Below are 18,309 nucleotides of genomic sequence, written 5' to 3' on the forward strand. Positions count from 1 at the left end.
CTCATTAATAGCATTTTTTAGCTCCTCCTGGCTGTACCTTAGTCCCTTGATCTCTGTAGCAATAGATTCTCTGCTGTCCTCTATACTGTTTTTAAGCCCAGTGATTAATTTTATGACTATTATTCTAAATTCACTTCCTGTTATATTGTTTAAATCGTTTTTGATCAGTTCGTTAGCTGTCGCTATTTCCTGGAGTTTCTTTTGAGGGGAATTCTTCCGTTTCATCATTTCGGATAGCCCCTGGAGTGGTGTGGAACTGCAGGGCACTTCCCCTGTGCTGTCTTCAATAACTTGCGTTGGTGGGTGGGGCCACAGTCAGATCTAATGTCTGCCCCCAGCCCACCGCTGGGGCCACAGTCAGACTGGTGTGTACCTTCTCTTCCCCTCTCCTAGGGGCGGGATTCACTGTGGGGTGGGGTGGGGTGGCCCATGTGGGCTACTTGTACACTGCTAGGCTTGTGGTGCTGGGGATCTGGTGTATTAGCTGGGGTGGATTGGCAAGGTGTACAGGGGCGGGAAGGGCAGGCTCACCTCACTTTTCCTTTGGTGATCTGCTTCGGGAGGGGCCCTGCGACACCAGGAGGGAGTCAGACCTGCCGCTGGAGGGATGGATCCGCAGAAGCACAGCACTGGGTGTTTGCGTGGTGCAAGCAAGTTCCCTGACGGGAACTGGTTCCCTTTGGGATTTTGGCTAGGGGATGGGCAAGGGAGATGGCGCTGGCGAGCGCCTTTGTTCTCTGCCAAGCTGAGCTCTGTCCTCCGGGGCTCAACAACTCTCCCTCCCGTTGTCCTCCAGCCCTCCCGCTCTCTGAGCAGAGCTGTTAACATATAACCTTCCAGATGTTAAGTCCCGCTTGCTGTCTGAACACAGTCCGTCCGGCCCCTCCGCTTTTGCAAGCCAGACTCGGGGGCTCTGCTTGGCCGGCGGGCTGCCCCTCCGCCCCGGCTCCCTCCCGCCAGTCCATGTAGCGCGCACTGCCTCACTGCCCTTCCTACCCTCTTCCGTGGGCCTCTCGTCTGCACTTGGCTCCGGAGAATCCATTCTGCTAGTCTTCTGGCGGTTTTCTGGGTTATTTAGGCAGGTGTGGGTGGAATCTAAGTGATCAGCAGGACGTGGTGAGCCCAGCGTCCTCCTACGCCACCATCTTCCTCAAGTCTTTAGAACTAACTTCCATTTATAGGAAATATGGGAAATAGAATAACAAATAAAGTAATACCTTAAGGTCAAATAGCAGTCAGACAAATCTAGCAGGTGGAACATTTTTGGTAACAACCACCCAGTCCAACGAGTCAATAGAGAGAGAAAAAAAGGTGAGGGGGAAGGCATACTCTAGATACGGAGATACAATAACCAAACAGAACACACAAACCTTGTTTAGATCCTAATTAGAACAAATCAACTATAAAAAGGTATTTTTAAGCAGTTGGTGAAATTTGAATATGGAGTGTATGTTAGATGATACTGAGGAATTATTATTTTCAAAAGTAAAATAAAGTAAAAGATACAGCTGTGTCTCCACTGAAGCTGTAATTTTGATAGCAGAGACCATACACAAAGTAGGTATTCAGTATGTGTTATTGATTCTGATGTTGAATCTATCTTGCTTGGTATTTCAAATTTACGCAAAAGGTCAAAAAGTACTGGGGAATCATTTGTACCTTTGCAGAATTACAGAATTTTTGACTTATAAATGATAAGAGGAATTATCTAGTCAAAATAAACTTATGAAGAAAAGGACACAAAGCCAGACTGTGGTAGAGCTGGTCTCGCATGCAGGGTCCTATGCCAAGAGGCTCATGTTATGCATCTCTTCAGTGCAGCCTACAGGAGGCTCCGACTGCTTCCAAACCTTTTGTAGCTCACAGCTCCACTCCTCCTCCTCCCCCCACTTGACTTCATATTCTTTCTTGCTCTTCCTCCCAACTCCATCTCTATACATTTTGATTTATATTCACTTGACAAGTTTCGCATTCCTTGGGAAAACTGCCGCAGGTAATGCTAAACAGAGGAGGAACAATAATGAGTGGAGGAAAAACATTTTAAAATAAAAGTAAAATTAACAGTAACAACAACAGCTGCTGTTCCAAGCTTTTTCCACATTTAAGTTCCTACTTCATCCTCCTGGCTTTCAGGGATACTTTTTTCCCCTAAGTTCTGTCAATGGACACATAATAGCTTTCTATCAATTATACAAGTCTCAAAGAAAAAAGGTTTCATTGGTATATTAAAAATCAATGCTGCTAAAAATAAACAAAATTCAAAATTTTTTTAAAAATAAAAAATCAATGCTGCTGAAATGCCTTTTCTCTTTCCCTTTCTTTTTTCCATCCTTCATCTTTTCTTTTCAAAAAATCACAGCTAATGTGATGGCCAGAAATCAAAATATTATTAGTTACTATAAGCCTTTTAGTAATACGTTGCTTTTTAAATTATGTACATATATTACTTTAAAAAATATTGTTTTAGAAAACTGAATTATAATTATGCTTTACTGTGTTTAGCAATATATGGAAAAACTGAGAACGCAGCCAGTACCCTCTGGATTTATAAGATAAGCCAAGAAACCCTAGCATAGACAGATCACTTACTTTAGGAATAAGGTATGTCAGTATTATCAAATACACCAAAGAAGGATAATTATACAAATAAAGACAGATAGATATGTGGGATTTAGTAAGTTTAAGCCAAGCAGAGGAACATATATTTCTGGGACCTATTACATAGAAATAACAGTTACCTTCTGCAAAATTCCTCTATTATGTTATATACTTCTATTATACACACATATCACTAACCTTCATGACAAACCTTTGGAGGAGTATTACCGCCCGTATTTCACAAAGATGAAGAGGTAAGACCAGAATTTAAATATGAGGCTACCTGATTCCAAGTTCATATTCTTTCAACTATAGAGTAAAAAAACAGACATTCAATTTAAATTTAGGAGGGGAAAGAAGCTTGACTTTTTACTCCTACTCCATCTCATAGCAGCTCACTGTTACCAAGTTCCATGATCAAGGCTGACATTTAGCTGCTATGCTCTGCCGTGGCATAAGGGCTGAAAGCTGTTAAGATTAGCTGGGGATCTGTTCTGTTTGACTCATGGTGTCCGTGCCATGTGGATCACTAAATATGTTGAATATCCTACCCGTCCATGACACAACCTGAGTATTCCAACAAATACTTACTCAGACATTTGAAATCATCCCAAACCACCTATGACATATGTTCCATACCTACAGGTATCTCAGGTCTACATCCATGCAAAATTTGGCTGGTCTTCTCTCTAGGTAAGAACATGCTAGGATTCCCAACTTTTAGAGTAGAAGCCTAACATTTGCCATTTACATTGACCAAAGCATGGGGCACATCTTTAAGTCAGTAGCACAAAATTACTATACTTAGGATTTCACCAGTGAGTCCAACCTCAAAATGACATCCTGTCTTTCTTGTTAAAAATCAGGCTCATAGCATTCAATATTTGGGAAATTAGTCTGACAGGATATTACCCACACCTTCCCCAGTTCTTACTATGAAATGTGATCACCAGAAAAGAATATATCTAGATGTTAGCTTATGCCCTTAGATAGAAGTATATACCTAAACTGAGTTACATTCTTGGATTTTATCAAGATTCAATGTAAGAAATGACCATATGGAGAAAAAGAAAGCAATAGTCTAAATGTTTCAAGGACAAATCTAAATGTCAACATAATAAGAGCAGCATGATTTCTGAGAGCTTCACACTTTGGATTTATTTATAACTTAGTTATGCCAAAATCAGTTTGTCCAACCAACACACATAAAATGTTATACAAGCTCCCTCAACTGGTTAAGATGTAGCACTACCAAAAAACATGTTCCATTAAGTTGACTGTATCATCTTCTTGAGAAATTTCTGTAACTCCAGCCTGAGATCGAAGAATGGACATGATGTCACGAGATAATCTGTCAAAGCCATTCTGTAAACATATATTTGCTACTTCTTGCCAGTTTTCTAATGAGCAAAATGGATCATTTATCATAAGATGTTCGACTATACCTAAGGAAAAAAATTATAATATTATAGTATGTCACCTATTCTTATTTGAAAATCCATATTTAGCAATTCTTCAAAAATAGAAAGGGGTATCATTTCAACTCACTTACTATTAAACCTGATTCCTATAAGTTTAATGTGGAGCGCTTCATCCAACTCATGGTAAGTAATCAAGTGTTAGTTTCTTCTGCTTTTTTATGAACCTTTTCATGCCTCACTTCAACCCTCTACCATGTCTCACATTCCCACACCTTTACTCATCTCCTTCTTGGTCAGGCTAGCAGATATTGAAAGTTACAAGGAAGGGAGCTTAGAAAATGAAGAATGAGGGCTCAGCCTTATTCAGAGTCTACAAGGTACCATTAGACACTATCATGTAATTTAGGGCTTACAGGTCTAGTTTTCATGATCCTTCAAATTCTTTTATAAATTCCCTAGTAGTGCTGACCCAAGTGCTTAAAAACCTCTTTGGTAAGCCCTCCATCTTATCTCTGATAGAGAGAGACCTCTTAATGATGGGGCTTCTGTAACAAATATTTTTTCTAAGGATATAAAAGAATGAGTTTATTAAATAAAACTAAGGAGATTATTTGCTTTTGAAAATCAATTACAGTGACCCCCTTGGAATATATTTATTTAGGGAACTCATTTCTTATCTATTACCTGCATTACTTATGATACTTAATGAAAGATCTTTTTAAAACATTGTCATCACTATTATTTTATTTCTACCATAACTCTGTCAAATAAAATAATTTAGTTGATATCTATAATTTCAAAATTATCTTCCCAAATATGTTTTAATGTAATCTGCTATTCATTCTTAAACCCATGTAGTAATTTAAAATCAAATTGTCTGCTCAAGTTCCTATATTAGAGAAAGGAAAGAAAAAATGAGATTTCATTAGTAATTCTTGACCCTACTACAGAGTTATGTTCAGAGTAAATATCATATGTAAATGACACGTACATATATATTTAGTTTAAGATTAAAATATAGAAAGATTATTTCCAAGGGCACCTGGGTGGCTCAGTAGGTTAAGTGTCCAGTGCTTAATTTTGGCTTAGGTCATGATCTCATGGTTTGTGAGTTCAAGCCCCTTGTTGGGCTCTGCACTAAGAGCACAGAGCCTGCTTGGGATTCTCTCTCTCCTCCCCTGCTTACAGTCTCTCTCTCTCAAAATAAATACTTTTTTAAAAAAGATTATGTCTAAATAACACTTAAAATATATAAAAAGTTATTAAATATAAATATTTATTAATATACGTAAAGTTTTTAGAGTAGTGTTAGCTAATATAATTATTAAAATGTTCCCCTAAATCTTCACAAAGATTCTCTCTTCTTTGTAATTCCCTCAAGAAATAAATACTATTGGGGCGCCTGGGTGGCCCAGTTGGTTGGGCGTCCTACTTTGGCTCAGGTCATGATCTTGCAGTTCATGAGTTCCAGCCCCACATCGGGCTCTATGCTGACAGCACAGAGCCTGGAGCCTGTTTCAGATTCTGTGTCTCCCTCTCTCTCTACCCCTTCCCCACTCACACTCTGTCTCTCTCTCTCTCTCAAAAATAAATAAACATTAGAAAATTAAAAAAAATACTATTGTTAACAGACTATTATTGACATGGTAGTCTTTACATTTATAAACTCCTAAAGTCAATTCCTGCCAAGAAGGAATTCTTAGGAAGAATGAGTTAACTCAAACATAATCATCTTGAACCTTTCCCTAAATAACCCAATACTTTTTCTTCTACAACAACATTTCACTATACTTACCTTTCCCACCTTTACTTATCTCTTGAAGTAGCTTAATGCCAACTTTTTTCATATCTACAGAGAACAGATGAAGTATAGCAAGACCAAAAGATAAAGATGGTGGTTTCCCGTTCCATTCTCTAGTGAGACATTGAATTAATTCAGTGTGAGGACATAACTTGATTAGGTCCATCAGGTCATCTGAAAGCAAAATTCAAAAACTATGTCTCAACATCCTAATATGATACATCACCTACAAACTGGGACCAGCTAATATCTATACCTGCCAATCAACATTTCTTTTTCCAATCCTTCCAAAGCCCTCAGTGAACTCAACACTACTATCTCCAATCAAGAAGAAAAAAAATCATGCTCAGCATAGCAAAAAATGAAAGAAAACTACTTATAGCAAGGACTACCAGGAAAACAAATTATCAAAGAACTGTGGTAGAATAGAAATAATTAGATTGGCAATCAGGAAATCTGATCTAACCACAATTCCATCAGTCCCTTATTCTTTTGGATCCCAGTTTATGCATCTTAAAAGTGCTAGCATTAGGGCTCCTGGGTGGCTCAGTTGGTTAAGTATCGGACTTTAGCTCGGGTCATGATCTCACGGTTTTTGACCTCGAGCCCCACATCGGGCTCTCTGCTGTTAGCTCAGAACCCACTTCAGATCCTGTCCCCCTCTTTCTCTGCCCCTTCCCTGCTCTCTCTCTCTCAAAAATAAATGAACATTAAAGAAAGTGTCAGCATATCCAATTTCTAAGGTTCCATCTAACAATATTATGTTTGTCTATATCTTGTTGTTCATATTTGGGCCAACTTCTAGTGAGTATAATTTCTTTCTTCCTGTGCCTTGCACAGAAAAAGGGGCTCAGTAATTTTTTTCCTAAAAATATTATTTTAGAAACTCAAAAATGAAGACTTTAAGAAGCCATTAGCCCATTCAAGTAGCTAGTAGCTGAGCCATATGAAGTTGCCTACATTTGACCATGCTTTACTACAAAAAAGGATATTTCATATGGTTTAATATATTAGATAACTACTGAGTTAATACTACAATTATGATTTACATTTAAAAAAAATTTTTTTAATGTTTGTTTATTCTTGAGGGAGAGATAGAGTGTGAGTGGGGGAGGGGCAGAGAGCGAGGGGGAGACACAGAATCTGAAGCAGGCTCCAGGCTCCGAGGTGTCAGCACAGAGACCCATGCGGGGCTCGAACTCACAAACCGTGAGATCATGACCTGAGGTGAAGTCGGACGCTTAACCGACTGAGCCACTCAGGCACCCCCATGATTTACATTCTTAAATTTATAAACTTTGTGTTAACTAAAGTTTTTCAAGTAAAAAATTTACTTTCTCAGGGTGCCTGGATGACTCAGTGGGTTAAGCATCTGACTTTGTCTGAGGTCATCATCTCATGGCTCATGGGTGCAAGCCCCGCATGGGGCTCTGTGCTGACAGCTCAGAGCCTGGAGCTTGCTTTGGATTCTGTGTCTCCTTCTCACTCTGCCCCTCCTCCCCAGCCCACACTGTGTCTGTCCCTCTCTCTCTCAAAAATTAACATTAAGCATTAAAAAAAAATTTTTGTTTTTAATATTATTCTTTGGTCACAACAGAGGTAGTATTCAGAATAATTCCTGAAAGCCTTTTAAGAACTACCATAAACATAATTTGCAATTTTTTGACTGATAATATAAGATAATCTAGTGTTTATTAAACACATATTTACTGTACTAGGAACTTACATATATCAAATCACTGCATTTAATATTCAGTATAAGTGAGATATTATTATTCTCACATTAAAAGTGAGGAAACAGGCTTAGAGAAGTTAATTTTCCCAGAATTATACACATGATATAAAGGAGAACGAAGTTCATCTAATCCACCCAAGTCCATGACCTTCCAATCTTTAGCGATGCTCCTCCAAAACAATAAGTATATTTGTGATGCACTGTATGTATGTACATATACACACACATGCACATACACACATAAATAAAAGAGAGATAAATGATAAAAGAATAAGCAAGGAATAGCAGAATATAATTCTGTATCAATAAAGTCAAACAATTTTTTTTTAATTTCCCTAGAGAAGAGGAAGAAGAAGTTTATGATTTGGGTCACTCAAACTGGCCTTCACTAAGGTGAAGCTATTTATATAGCATCCCCCAGCCACCAGCATTTCGTAACTCACACATTTTGCTGTTTCATTCAATCAGGCATTCAAATTTCCCTCTCCTTGAATTGATTAATTAACCAGTATTTACTTAAGTATGTACAAGATATGGCCTTTGACTAGTTCAAAGGAACACAAATTCAAATCCTATGACCTTTCTCCTCTGCTTACCATGGTTTGGAATCCATTTCGTCATTTCTTAGCTTGACAGGTTATTAATCAATTTTTATCTCATGGATGTTCTTGGGGTTTTTCTCCAAATTTTTATTTACATTTTACTTAGCTAACATACAGTGAAATATTGGTTTCAGGAATAGAATTCAGTGATTCATCATTTGCATACAACACCCAGTGCTCATTCTAACAAGTGCTCTCCCTAGTACCCATCACCCATCTAGCTCATTCCCCCCCCCACCACCCTTCAGTTTGTTCTCTATCATTAAGTCTCTCATGGTTTCTCTCCCTCCCATATGTTCATCTGTTTTGTTTCTTAAATTCCACATATGAGTGAAATCATATGGTATTTGTCTTTCTCTGACTGACTTATTTCTTTAGCATAATACATTTTAGCTCTATCCATGTCATTGCAAATGACAAGATTTCATTCTTTTGGATGACTAATATTCCATTGTGTATATATATCACATCTTTATCCATTCATCATCAGTCTGGACATTTGGGCTCTCTCCATAGCTGGGCTATTGTTGACAATGCTACAATAAACACCAGGGTGCATATATCCCTTCAAATTTGTATTTTTTTTATCCTTTGGGTAAATACCTAGCAGTGCAATTGCTAGATAATAGGGTAGTTCTATTTTTAACTTTTTTTTTAAGTTTATTAATTTATTTTGAGAGAGAGACAGTATGTGTGTGTGAGCAGGGGATGGGCAGGGAGAGAGGGAGAGAGAGAATACCATGCAGGTTTTGTGCTGTCAGTGCAGAGCCCAATGCAGGGCTTGAACTCACGAACTGTGAGATCATGACCTGAGCTGAAACCAAGAGTTGATGCTTAACCGACTGAGCCAGATGTCCCTATTTTTAACTTTTTGAGAAATCTCCATACTGTTCTCCAAAGTGGCTGCAGCCATTTGCATTCCCACCAACATTGCAAGAGGGTTCCCCTTTCATGGATATTCTGTTTTAATATGATTATAAAGGCCGATATGCCAAGTGTGATAGATGTTTAACTCACGAACATCTAGAGCAGTGGTTCTCAAAATATGGTCTAGGGTTTATAAAGTCAAAACTATGTTCATAAAAATACTAAGCTGTTATTTGCCTTTTTCATTCCCATTCTCTCACAAATATACAGTGGTGTTTTCCAAAGACTATATGACATGTAGTCTTACAACAGACTGAATACAGGAGCAGATATAGGAAGCCAGCTATCTTATAGTAATCCAGATATTGTAGAGATTTGCAAAAATGTAGAAAATGCAACTCTTTGCATGAAATTCCTTGGTTTTGGGAAGTTTTTTTGTTTTTTAAAGTATATTTATTTATTTTGGAGAGAGAGCGCGTGCATGTGTGGGAGGGACAGAGAGAGGGGTAGAGAGAGAGGATCCCAAGCAGGCTCCCCACTGTCAGCACAGAGCTGGATGCGGGGCTCAAGCTCATGAAACCTTGACATGATGACTTGAACTGCAATCAAGAGTCAGACGCTTAGGGGCACCTGGGTGGCTCAGTCGGTTAAGCCTCCGACTTCAGCTCAGGTCATGATCTCCCGCGGTCCATGAGTTCAAGCCCCGCATCAGGCTCTGTGCTGACGGCTCAGAGCCTGGAGCCTGTTTCAGATTCGGTGTCTCCCTCTCTCTCTGACCCTCCCCCGTTCATGCTCTGTCTCTCTCTGTCTCAAAAATAAATAAACGTTAAAAAAAAATTAAAAAAAAAAAAGAGTCAGACGCTTAACCGACTGCACCACCCAGGTGCCCCAAGGAAAAGTTATTTCTTATAAAAAATATTTTATTATGATAACATGTGATGGGTTTGTTGTTTTCTTTAAATGAATAAATATTTTAAAATTTTGTTTTAATTTCTAATAGGATAAATATCAACAGATATAACCTATATAAATATAAGCTCTTTGGGATGTTCAGTGCTTTTTTAAAAGTGTAAAAGAGGGGTGCATGGGTGGCTCCGTTGCTTAAACATCCAACTTCAGTTCAGGTCATGATCTCACAGTTTGTGAGTTCAAACCCCTCACCAGGCTTTCTGCTCTCAGTGCCAGAGCCCACTTCGAATCCTCTTGTCTCCCTTTTGCTGTCCTTCCCCTCCTCACTCACTCACTCTCTCTCTCTTTCAAAAATAAATAAACATAATAAATAAATAAGTAAATAAAAGCAACCTGAGACCAAAAAGTTTGAGAGCTTCACATCTAGAATAACCCAATTTCCACTTAAGTATATTCACTTGTTTAATGATAATGGGGAAGGTGAACAAACAAATCATTTCAAGTTTCATTCTAAATATTATTGGGGGGTGGAATAATTTTTATTTCTAAAACAGATGCTCCTTTAGTCAGATTTATGCTTTTGGAACAAAACTTTCTTATAATTTTTGTTTTTGTTTTGTTGTGGTTTTGGTTTTTGTTTTTTAATTTGTAAATGTATAACTGATAGTCTAAATCTGAGAACATTCTTTTCTGAAAGTATAAAATTAAGTCTTTCCCTCAAGGCCCCATGATACCATGGAAAGCTGTAGTTGTTTCCCATTAAAAAGTAAAATAAGCAAAGCAATTTTTCAGGGTTTCTACTTTTTCTCAAGTTATTATTTTCATCTTATGATGTGCTAAATAAATTCTGAGGATAAATATCAAGGTTCTAATTATAGAGAGTGTCATTACTTCTTAAATTATTATAATAACATATAATTATTTTAGATTATAATGCAGGAGCAGAACAATACAATAATGAGTCAACCACATTTCTATGCATTTATGCAAGGCAAATTTTGCAAGCAAAACAGAAACTTCATTCACATTTCAGTCAATATAAATTCTAGAGTAATCATTTCTTACCTGTGGAAAAATAATACTTAAAACAGAAACTGAACCTGTATACTTAGATAATAAAAATAAAATAGCTAATTCATTCAATAAATATTGAGTAGTACCTACTATGCCAGATTCTATCCTGTTGCTGTGTGTACGTAGGCAAATTACTTACCTCTTTGAGCCTTAGTTAGCCTCTCTGTGGAAAGTTTTTTTTTAAATCTATAAAATAGGGATAATAACAAAACCTACTTTATAGTTAATGTAAGTATTAAGTAAGATAATGCAAGTAAAAAGCCAAACTATAATATCAAGTGTGCTGTTAATATAACAAATGAAGAAATTCATAACTTTAAAAAATAGATGCTAAGTAAAATTAAATTTATTGTTTGAAAATAATCAGATTCAACTGCCATAAATGATCCTCTTTCCCGGAAAAATATGACCTAGAAGTGCTGTAGTTTGTCTTATTTGCAACTTCTTAGAATTGGGGTACAGAGCCTGCAAATAAGAATTCAGACATAGACCTGGGATATGGGAGAGGTCAGGCTGCCTGTACACGTAGGTTAGTGCTGAACTAGATTCATAAGAGATCAGATCATTCAACTACAGTTACCCTAAGGTTGACAATGCTCTCAGATCACTGCCTACTTGTAACCTAAGTGTTTCAAAATTTTGAAATGAACATTATTTTACTAGTTCTTCATTTTTAATGCTCATATCATAGTTTACATACACTCATATGTAACAAATAAGTGCAGCTATTTAAAAAAATTCTCTAAGTAGCATGGTCTAAAATATCTGCAAAATAAACTGTGTACTTCAGAGGGAGAGAAGCAGAGACACCCAGACATCTACCTTCTTGAAGGCTGCCAGGTCGTCCCCTCAGGACAGACTGAGGCTGTCCCTCATGCCTCTGCCAGACATAGGAGAAAAACAAGATCTCAGCAACAATTGACCTTAAGGCAAAGACCACTCTGACTGGGCTGGCCACAGCTACCCAGGACCCTCCGTTAGCACCAAGGACTTGGTGAACTTCACTCCCTCAGCTCAGTGTTCCCTCTGTGGATCTCAGCATCTCCATTTGTACGACAGGCCTAGCAATGACTACCTGATGGGACTACTGTGAGGACTGGCTAGAAGGGTGTGAGAACACATCTAGACTCTGGCACATAGTAGGTTCTCAATAAAAGCTAGGTTTTTGTTAAAAACAGACAAAAATTGTATGTTTCAGGATTCCACAGTTTATTAAACGTTTATGTAGTGAAGAAATACTAATGTATTTGAATGTCTAGCATGAAAGTCAATCAGTTCTAGCTTAACTGTTTTCACCAAAAATTATAAAAATCTACTTATTAGTATATGTAAAATAGACTTTAAAATGTAAATCCAAAATATTGCCTACTATCATGTGTGATCTTACCAGTAAAGTCTAGAATTCGAATACATACCAATAAGTAGGCTTTTTCACTTACCGGAAGTAAAGTCCTTGAACTGTTGTATGTATTCCATGGCCCCATGAATCTGACCCTGTTTACATAGGCAAAGAAGAGCTTTCTTGTGCAGGCCACATTCAGTGTAGATCATCTGAGCTAAAGCCAGGCACTTGGCCTTGTTATAGGTATCCTGCTCCCCATAATCATAAATGACATCCCCAGCCTCCTCAGAAAATGTGAGCCTAGAGCAAGCAGATCAATAGGTATACTTTAGAGAGCTCATGGTGAGTGGATGAGAATAAAATATTTTAAAATTCAGCACAGAATTGGATTTTCCATGGTCTGTAAGAATTACAAGTTAATAGACAATTGATGTAGGAGAAATTAAACATATCCAAGATTTAACAAAAACAAAAATAATCACATATTCTTTTGTGGTGGGGGAGGGGGAGGAGACATTTTGGTGAAACTGACCTCAAGTTTTTTCAAAAATCTACAAACATGGTTAAAACTCTCCTAAAAAAGACTGGTGGAATTTAAAGTAACAAGGTAAATAAAAATTATTTTATAATTGAGGATCTCAATGTTCTCAGCAGTTATACAGATTTTAAACCCTGCAGAATGTAAGAATTCATTAAATGTTGGTTAAAGATAGTGACAACAAATTTTAGCTCAAAATTAGTGATAGATCTTGCAAGTGTTTGCAAGAAACGTGTGACATCAGTGTTATTTTCTAAATTGTTATAGAATTATAAAAAACAATAGGGGTAAAAAAGGATTTAAGATGTCCCAATTTCCCTTGTCATCACATTTTAATGCACATCTTCAAACACAACTGGAGTGAACCATCTGCACATTAACTCCACCTAGAAACAATCAGCATAGGCCAAAACACATTTGGGTATAATTTAAGATATCACTTCCAATCACTGGTTGTACGGACATTGTGCTTTAGTTTTATTTTAAATTAATAGCTACAGAGTAACAGTAATCACATAATATTGATATCTGTACACATGTATCAAAATACCAGTAACATTCAAATAAAATCCTGAAATCCCTATAAAATGTGTTTAGTGAAAATTCAGTAAATAAAGCCTGCCATGTTTATTGGGGCGGCCAAAGAGAAGTGTGTCTGAAATCAAAAGGCAGCTTCTGAGTATAAATCAATTATTTAATAAGCAATTTACCTAACTTTTACATTTTAGTACCAAAACATAGGTTTTGGCAGCTATAGCCACGATGTTTCCAAAGGCTGAACAAGGAATTATTTCAGACATTTTAGTGACTGTATAACCAGAGCAAGATGATAATACCAGTATTATAGTATTTCTTTCTCTTATTAATACCATTATTTTATTTTTGTAAGAGGTCATCACTAACATGATGTGGTTCCACCTGAGAAAAGGCCAGAGCTGAGGACTAAGGTTGATTTGTCCTGGTTTGTCATTTTCCAAAAGGATGATGTATGATTTAAAATATATATATATATTGAAAGGAAGGAAGAGGGGGCGCCTGGGTGGCTCAGTCGGTTGGGCGTCATACTTCAGCTCAGGTCGTCATCTCGCAGTCCGTGAGTTCGAGCCCCGCGTTGGGCTCTGTGCTGACAGCTCGGAGCCTGGAGCCTGTTTCGGATTTTGTGACTCCCTCTCTCTGATCCTCCCCCGTTCATGCTTTGTCTCTCTCTGTCTCAAAAATAAATAAAGGTTAAAAAAAAATTTTTTTTTTAAATAAAAAAAATTTTAAAAAAAAAGAAAGGGAGGAAGAGGGTCAAGCCCCAAAAGAATGGAACTGGCCCTGAAGGAAAAAGGGGGTAAAAAAAACAGGGATTCTAGCCCTGGGGAAAGGGAGGTAGTCAAGCACCCTGTACCCAACTGGAAAATGAGCCTGGGAACCTCTGTCCCTGTTTTGCCCCTAATCACCTCATTACATCCCTCTTTCTGTTTTCTCAAAGTCTCCTTCTTGGCTCTCCCATCCCTACTTCCAATTCTAAGAAGACTTCTGAAAGTGGATCTCTAGACTGGCTCTGGAGAATATATATGACTAGTAAATAAATTTTAAAAAATGTGCTTAACTCCATTAGTAAACTAAGGTATATTTGATTATAAACCAGATTATAGATTTTTTTTAATGTTTATTTATTTTAAAGAAAGAGAGAGAGAGAAGACACAAGTTGGGGAAGGGCAGAGAGAGAGTGGGAGACACAAAATCCAAAGCAAGCAGACTCCAGGCTCTGAGCTGTCAGCACAGAGCCCAAAGTGGGGCTTGAACCCACAAACCTTGAGATCATGACCTGAGCCAAAGTCAGACATTCAACTGACTGAGCCACCCAGGCACCCCAGATTGTAGATTTTTTTAAGCCAAAATAAAGGTAATATACAATCACTAAATCTATGCATCATATTTATTTACTGTTATTTTGTAGGATTGGGTTTGTCAAGTTAATATTTCAGAGGATATGTTCCTCTTCTGGGAGCAATATCTGCAATTTAGAGAGCCAATGCCAACAAAACATTTCTTAAGTTTAGGCTTTCTGAGTCAAGTGATTAGACTTTCCCCAGGTAAGAATGACGAAGAGAGCCAAGATTAGTCTATAATCCAGGCTGTTTTATGGCTGGCTCTGTGCAGGGCTTCAAGGAAAGAACTGTAGAACTTTTTAAGGTAGCCATATGGTAGAGGCCAGGTCACTGGAGTCAGAGACCAGAGGAAAGAGGCTAAGAATAAAGAATGTGAATTACCTTCAGTATTCTATCATTTCAGGATCCTTAAGAGTGGTGGTATTTTCCAAATTTATGCAGTCAAGGAATTGCAGAAGAATTTAAATTCTTATAATTAAGAGGTAGAATTGGCCAAGAACAATCAGTATATGTGGGGAAATTAATCTTGTCTTATGTGTCTCTGCACCAGACAACAGGTGTTAATCAACATGCACTTTCTAATCGTGTTCTCATGTCTGAACAATTTCCAGTGCTCCCTGACAAGTACTTTCTGTAGAGGGCGTAGAAGGTGGGACCAGGTAGAAAAAGAAAGAGGCAAAGGGTAAAAAGAGGGGTATATGTACGAAGAAGTTTCCTAAAACAGAATTAACTATTACGTGAACAGTAAGTGAAGGCCATAACAAGAGGGGGTGGGAAAAAGATACTTTACACTGGTAAACAATAATGCCATCAATCTAGGACAGTTTAGGACTCCCCAGTGTCATGCAGGGGAAATGGTGAATTTGGAATGGGTGGCAGTAGGCACTAGTATGCAAACTTGCCATTTTTAAGTCTGGGACATTTAGAAATCATGAATTTGTTATTTAGGGAGTGCTTACATTAGTCCTTCCATCTCCCTTATGATATACTTCTTAAATATGAGAACTGTAACTACTCTCTAATATGTAGCCTACATCTGTATGTATCCAGAACCAAGCAAGCATAGTCCATTAGACTGAAAAATAAGCAGGCTGTGGCTACCAGACAGATGACAGGACTTTCCTCACTCTGCCTTCCAATACTCACAGCCCAACCCATGTCCACCAGACCCAGCAAAAATAGCTTGATCTTCATAAATAGGCAGACACTGTTTTAGTCCCCTTTACTGGACCAGTGACTCTTCCCCAGCTGACTCCTAACAGCTCACAGCTGTTGCCTTCCCCAGAGAACAGCCTTCCCCAGCTGTTGCCCTAAGCTGACTAGCTACCTTGCCCAGAAAATTATGCTTATCTTTCAACCGCCCAGTAGTGTAGAGCTGACAACTGATTAGTAAGGAATACAAAAGGTCAGTACCATAATTCAAAAAGAAGCAAGTCTGGCAGGATTTATGTTCCATAGTCCTCCCCCTGTAATACTAGCTAATACTAGATTTTAACCTGAGTTCACATCGTAGCTTGGTTCCTTCCGCTTCCCTATCCCATCTCACTCCTTCACTTATAATATTTCTCGAGGAGTAGTCGATCAGTAAATGATATGCACTCAAATCCAATTATCACGCTCTCTTTAAGGGAATAGGGAACCTGAGGGCCAAACATATTCCTCTCTGCCTTGTTATGTAACAACAATCTTACCTTTTCATGATAACCAAAGTTGACTATGACTCACAGAACCTAAATTTGCAGGCATGAGAATTTTATGTGTCATCCTGACTGGCTCAGAGTGCCCAGATATTTAGTCATGTATTATTCTCTGTGAGTCCGTGAGGATGTATTTGAAAGAGAGTAACATTTGAATCAGTAGACTGAATAAAGCAGATTGCTGTGAATGTGGATAGCTCTCATCCCATCAGTTGATGGACTGGAGGGTACAAAAAAGGCTGACCCTCTTTCATATAAAGCAGAACTCCTCCTGCCTGACCGCTTAGCTGGGACATCAGTCTTTTCCTACCTTTGGACTCAAAAAGAAACATTGGCTCTTCTTGGGTCTTGAGCAGCCTGAAACTTACACCATTGGCAGTTCTCTTGGGTCTCTAGCTTGCTGACTGTGGATCTTAAGACTTATCAGCCTCCATATTCACAGGAGCCAATTTCTTCATGGGTGTGTGTATGTATATATATCCTATTGATTCTGTTTCTCTAGAGAACCTTGATTCCACCAAGTGGGTTACTGGGGAATCAGCAGAGCAGAGCCACTCTTTTATCTCCCAGACCCAAGTATTCTACGTACTGGAGATATACCATACAATCATCACTAGTTTAAAGTGTACATTCCATCCTGAAGGATGTTACTATGTCTTCAAAAGATGGAGCGACAAGCTGGCATCACCTGGACACAACCTGAACCATTCATGAACCAAGTTTGGGTTTTTTTCTTCCTTGCCTACTGGTCTTAGGTCACCCCCACCCCCGCATGAGGCTTTAGGTGTGAGCTGTGGAAGTTGTGTTGGTCAGTTGGTGGTAGTTGACATGAGTTCTGGGCCACCTATTCCTGAAGCTAACTTGTGTACTCTGGATCTGCTTGAGCACTATCTTCACTGTACCTGATTTTAGATGGACTCTCTGAGCCCACCTGACCTCATGACTTGGTGTTTCTGTCAGAATCCAGTTCATGATGAGCTGTTCTAATTCTAAAGTCATTGGTGTTCCCTGGATAAACACTCCAACTTTAGCAGGACTCAGTAGGCACTTTTGGAATCTTAAGTGCCTACTCTGGAATCTTAAGTATATGGTTGCTTGTTACAGGTGGTAGATGATCTACTGGGATATTGCTGGGTAGTCCCGGGCCAGTTAAAAACTACTAGTGGGTAAATCAATAATCATGGTTTGATAAAGGCATGGAAACCACAGTCATTCTACCAGACAAGCCATTAAGACCAATAGAATGCGAAGAATATAAAATGGATGAGAGAGGAGACAGATGAGTAATAATTAATGTGGATGAACCTCAAAATAATTAAAGCAAAAGAGGCAGAGCAAGAAAAAAGGAATACATAATGTATAATTCCATTTATATAAAATTCTAGAAAATGAAACCTCATCTAAGGTGACAGAAAGCAGATCAGTGGTTACCTGGAAATGGTGGTGGGGGTTGGAATGAGGTTGATTATCTTGACTGTGGGGATGATTTCATGGGTGTATACATATGTCAAAACTTGTCAAACTGTACACTATAAATATGTGCAATTTATAATGTCAGTTATATCCCCATAATGCTTTCTAAAAACTCATCATATTGTACACTTTAAATATGTAGAGATTATTGTACATAAATTCTATCTCCATAAAGGTGTAAAAACCAAATTATAGCCCTATGGTCAAGGGCTATATATAGTTCATTCTACTAACCCTTCTAAGTTTCCCCCAGAATTTTAACCACAGAATCCTAGAGAAGTTGTGCCTAGATGGAATGAAATTAAAGTGAGGAGAAAATACATTTGTGTTGTGCAAATGGTTGACTACAGTAGATGCTGATTTAATGTTCTGCCC

General features: G+C 38.2%; 1 protein-coding gene across 11 annotated transcripts in view; it reads right to left on the reverse strand.

Annotated features, from left to right (window-relative positions):
* The window catches only part of CLHC1 (clathrin heavy chain linker domain containing 1), a 51,030-nt gene that overhangs the window by 7,070 nt on the left and 25,651 nt on the right, over positions 1 to 18,309 (reverse strand). For 9 of the 11 annotated variants that reach the window (XM_053200615.1, XM_015074222.3, XM_053200611.1 and 6 more), the window contains 3 exons: positions 12,447 to 12,649; positions 5,815 to 5,994; positions 1,559 to 4,043 (listed from right to left, as the gene is read on the reverse strand). In XM_053200615.1, coding sequence (XP_053056590.1) covers positions 3,847 to 4,043; positions 5,815 to 5,994; positions 12,447 to 12,649 — 580 coding nt within the window. In that variant the 3' untranslated portion in view covers positions 1,559 to 3,846. Of the gene's footprint in view, positions 1 to 1,558; positions 4,044 to 5,814; positions 5,995 to 12,446; positions 12,650 to 18,309 lie in introns of those variants that run through there. The other 2 variants (XM_053200613.1, XM_053200614.1) reach the window with 2 other exon arrangements.

This window comes from Acinonyx jubatus, chromosome A3 (genome assembly GCF_027475565.1).
Source record: "Acinonyx jubatus isolate Ajub_Pintada_27869175 chromosome A3, VMU_Ajub_asm_v1.0, whole genome shotgun sequence".
NCBI lineage: Eukaryota > Metazoa > Chordata > Mammalia > Carnivora > Felidae > Acinonyx > Acinonyx jubatus.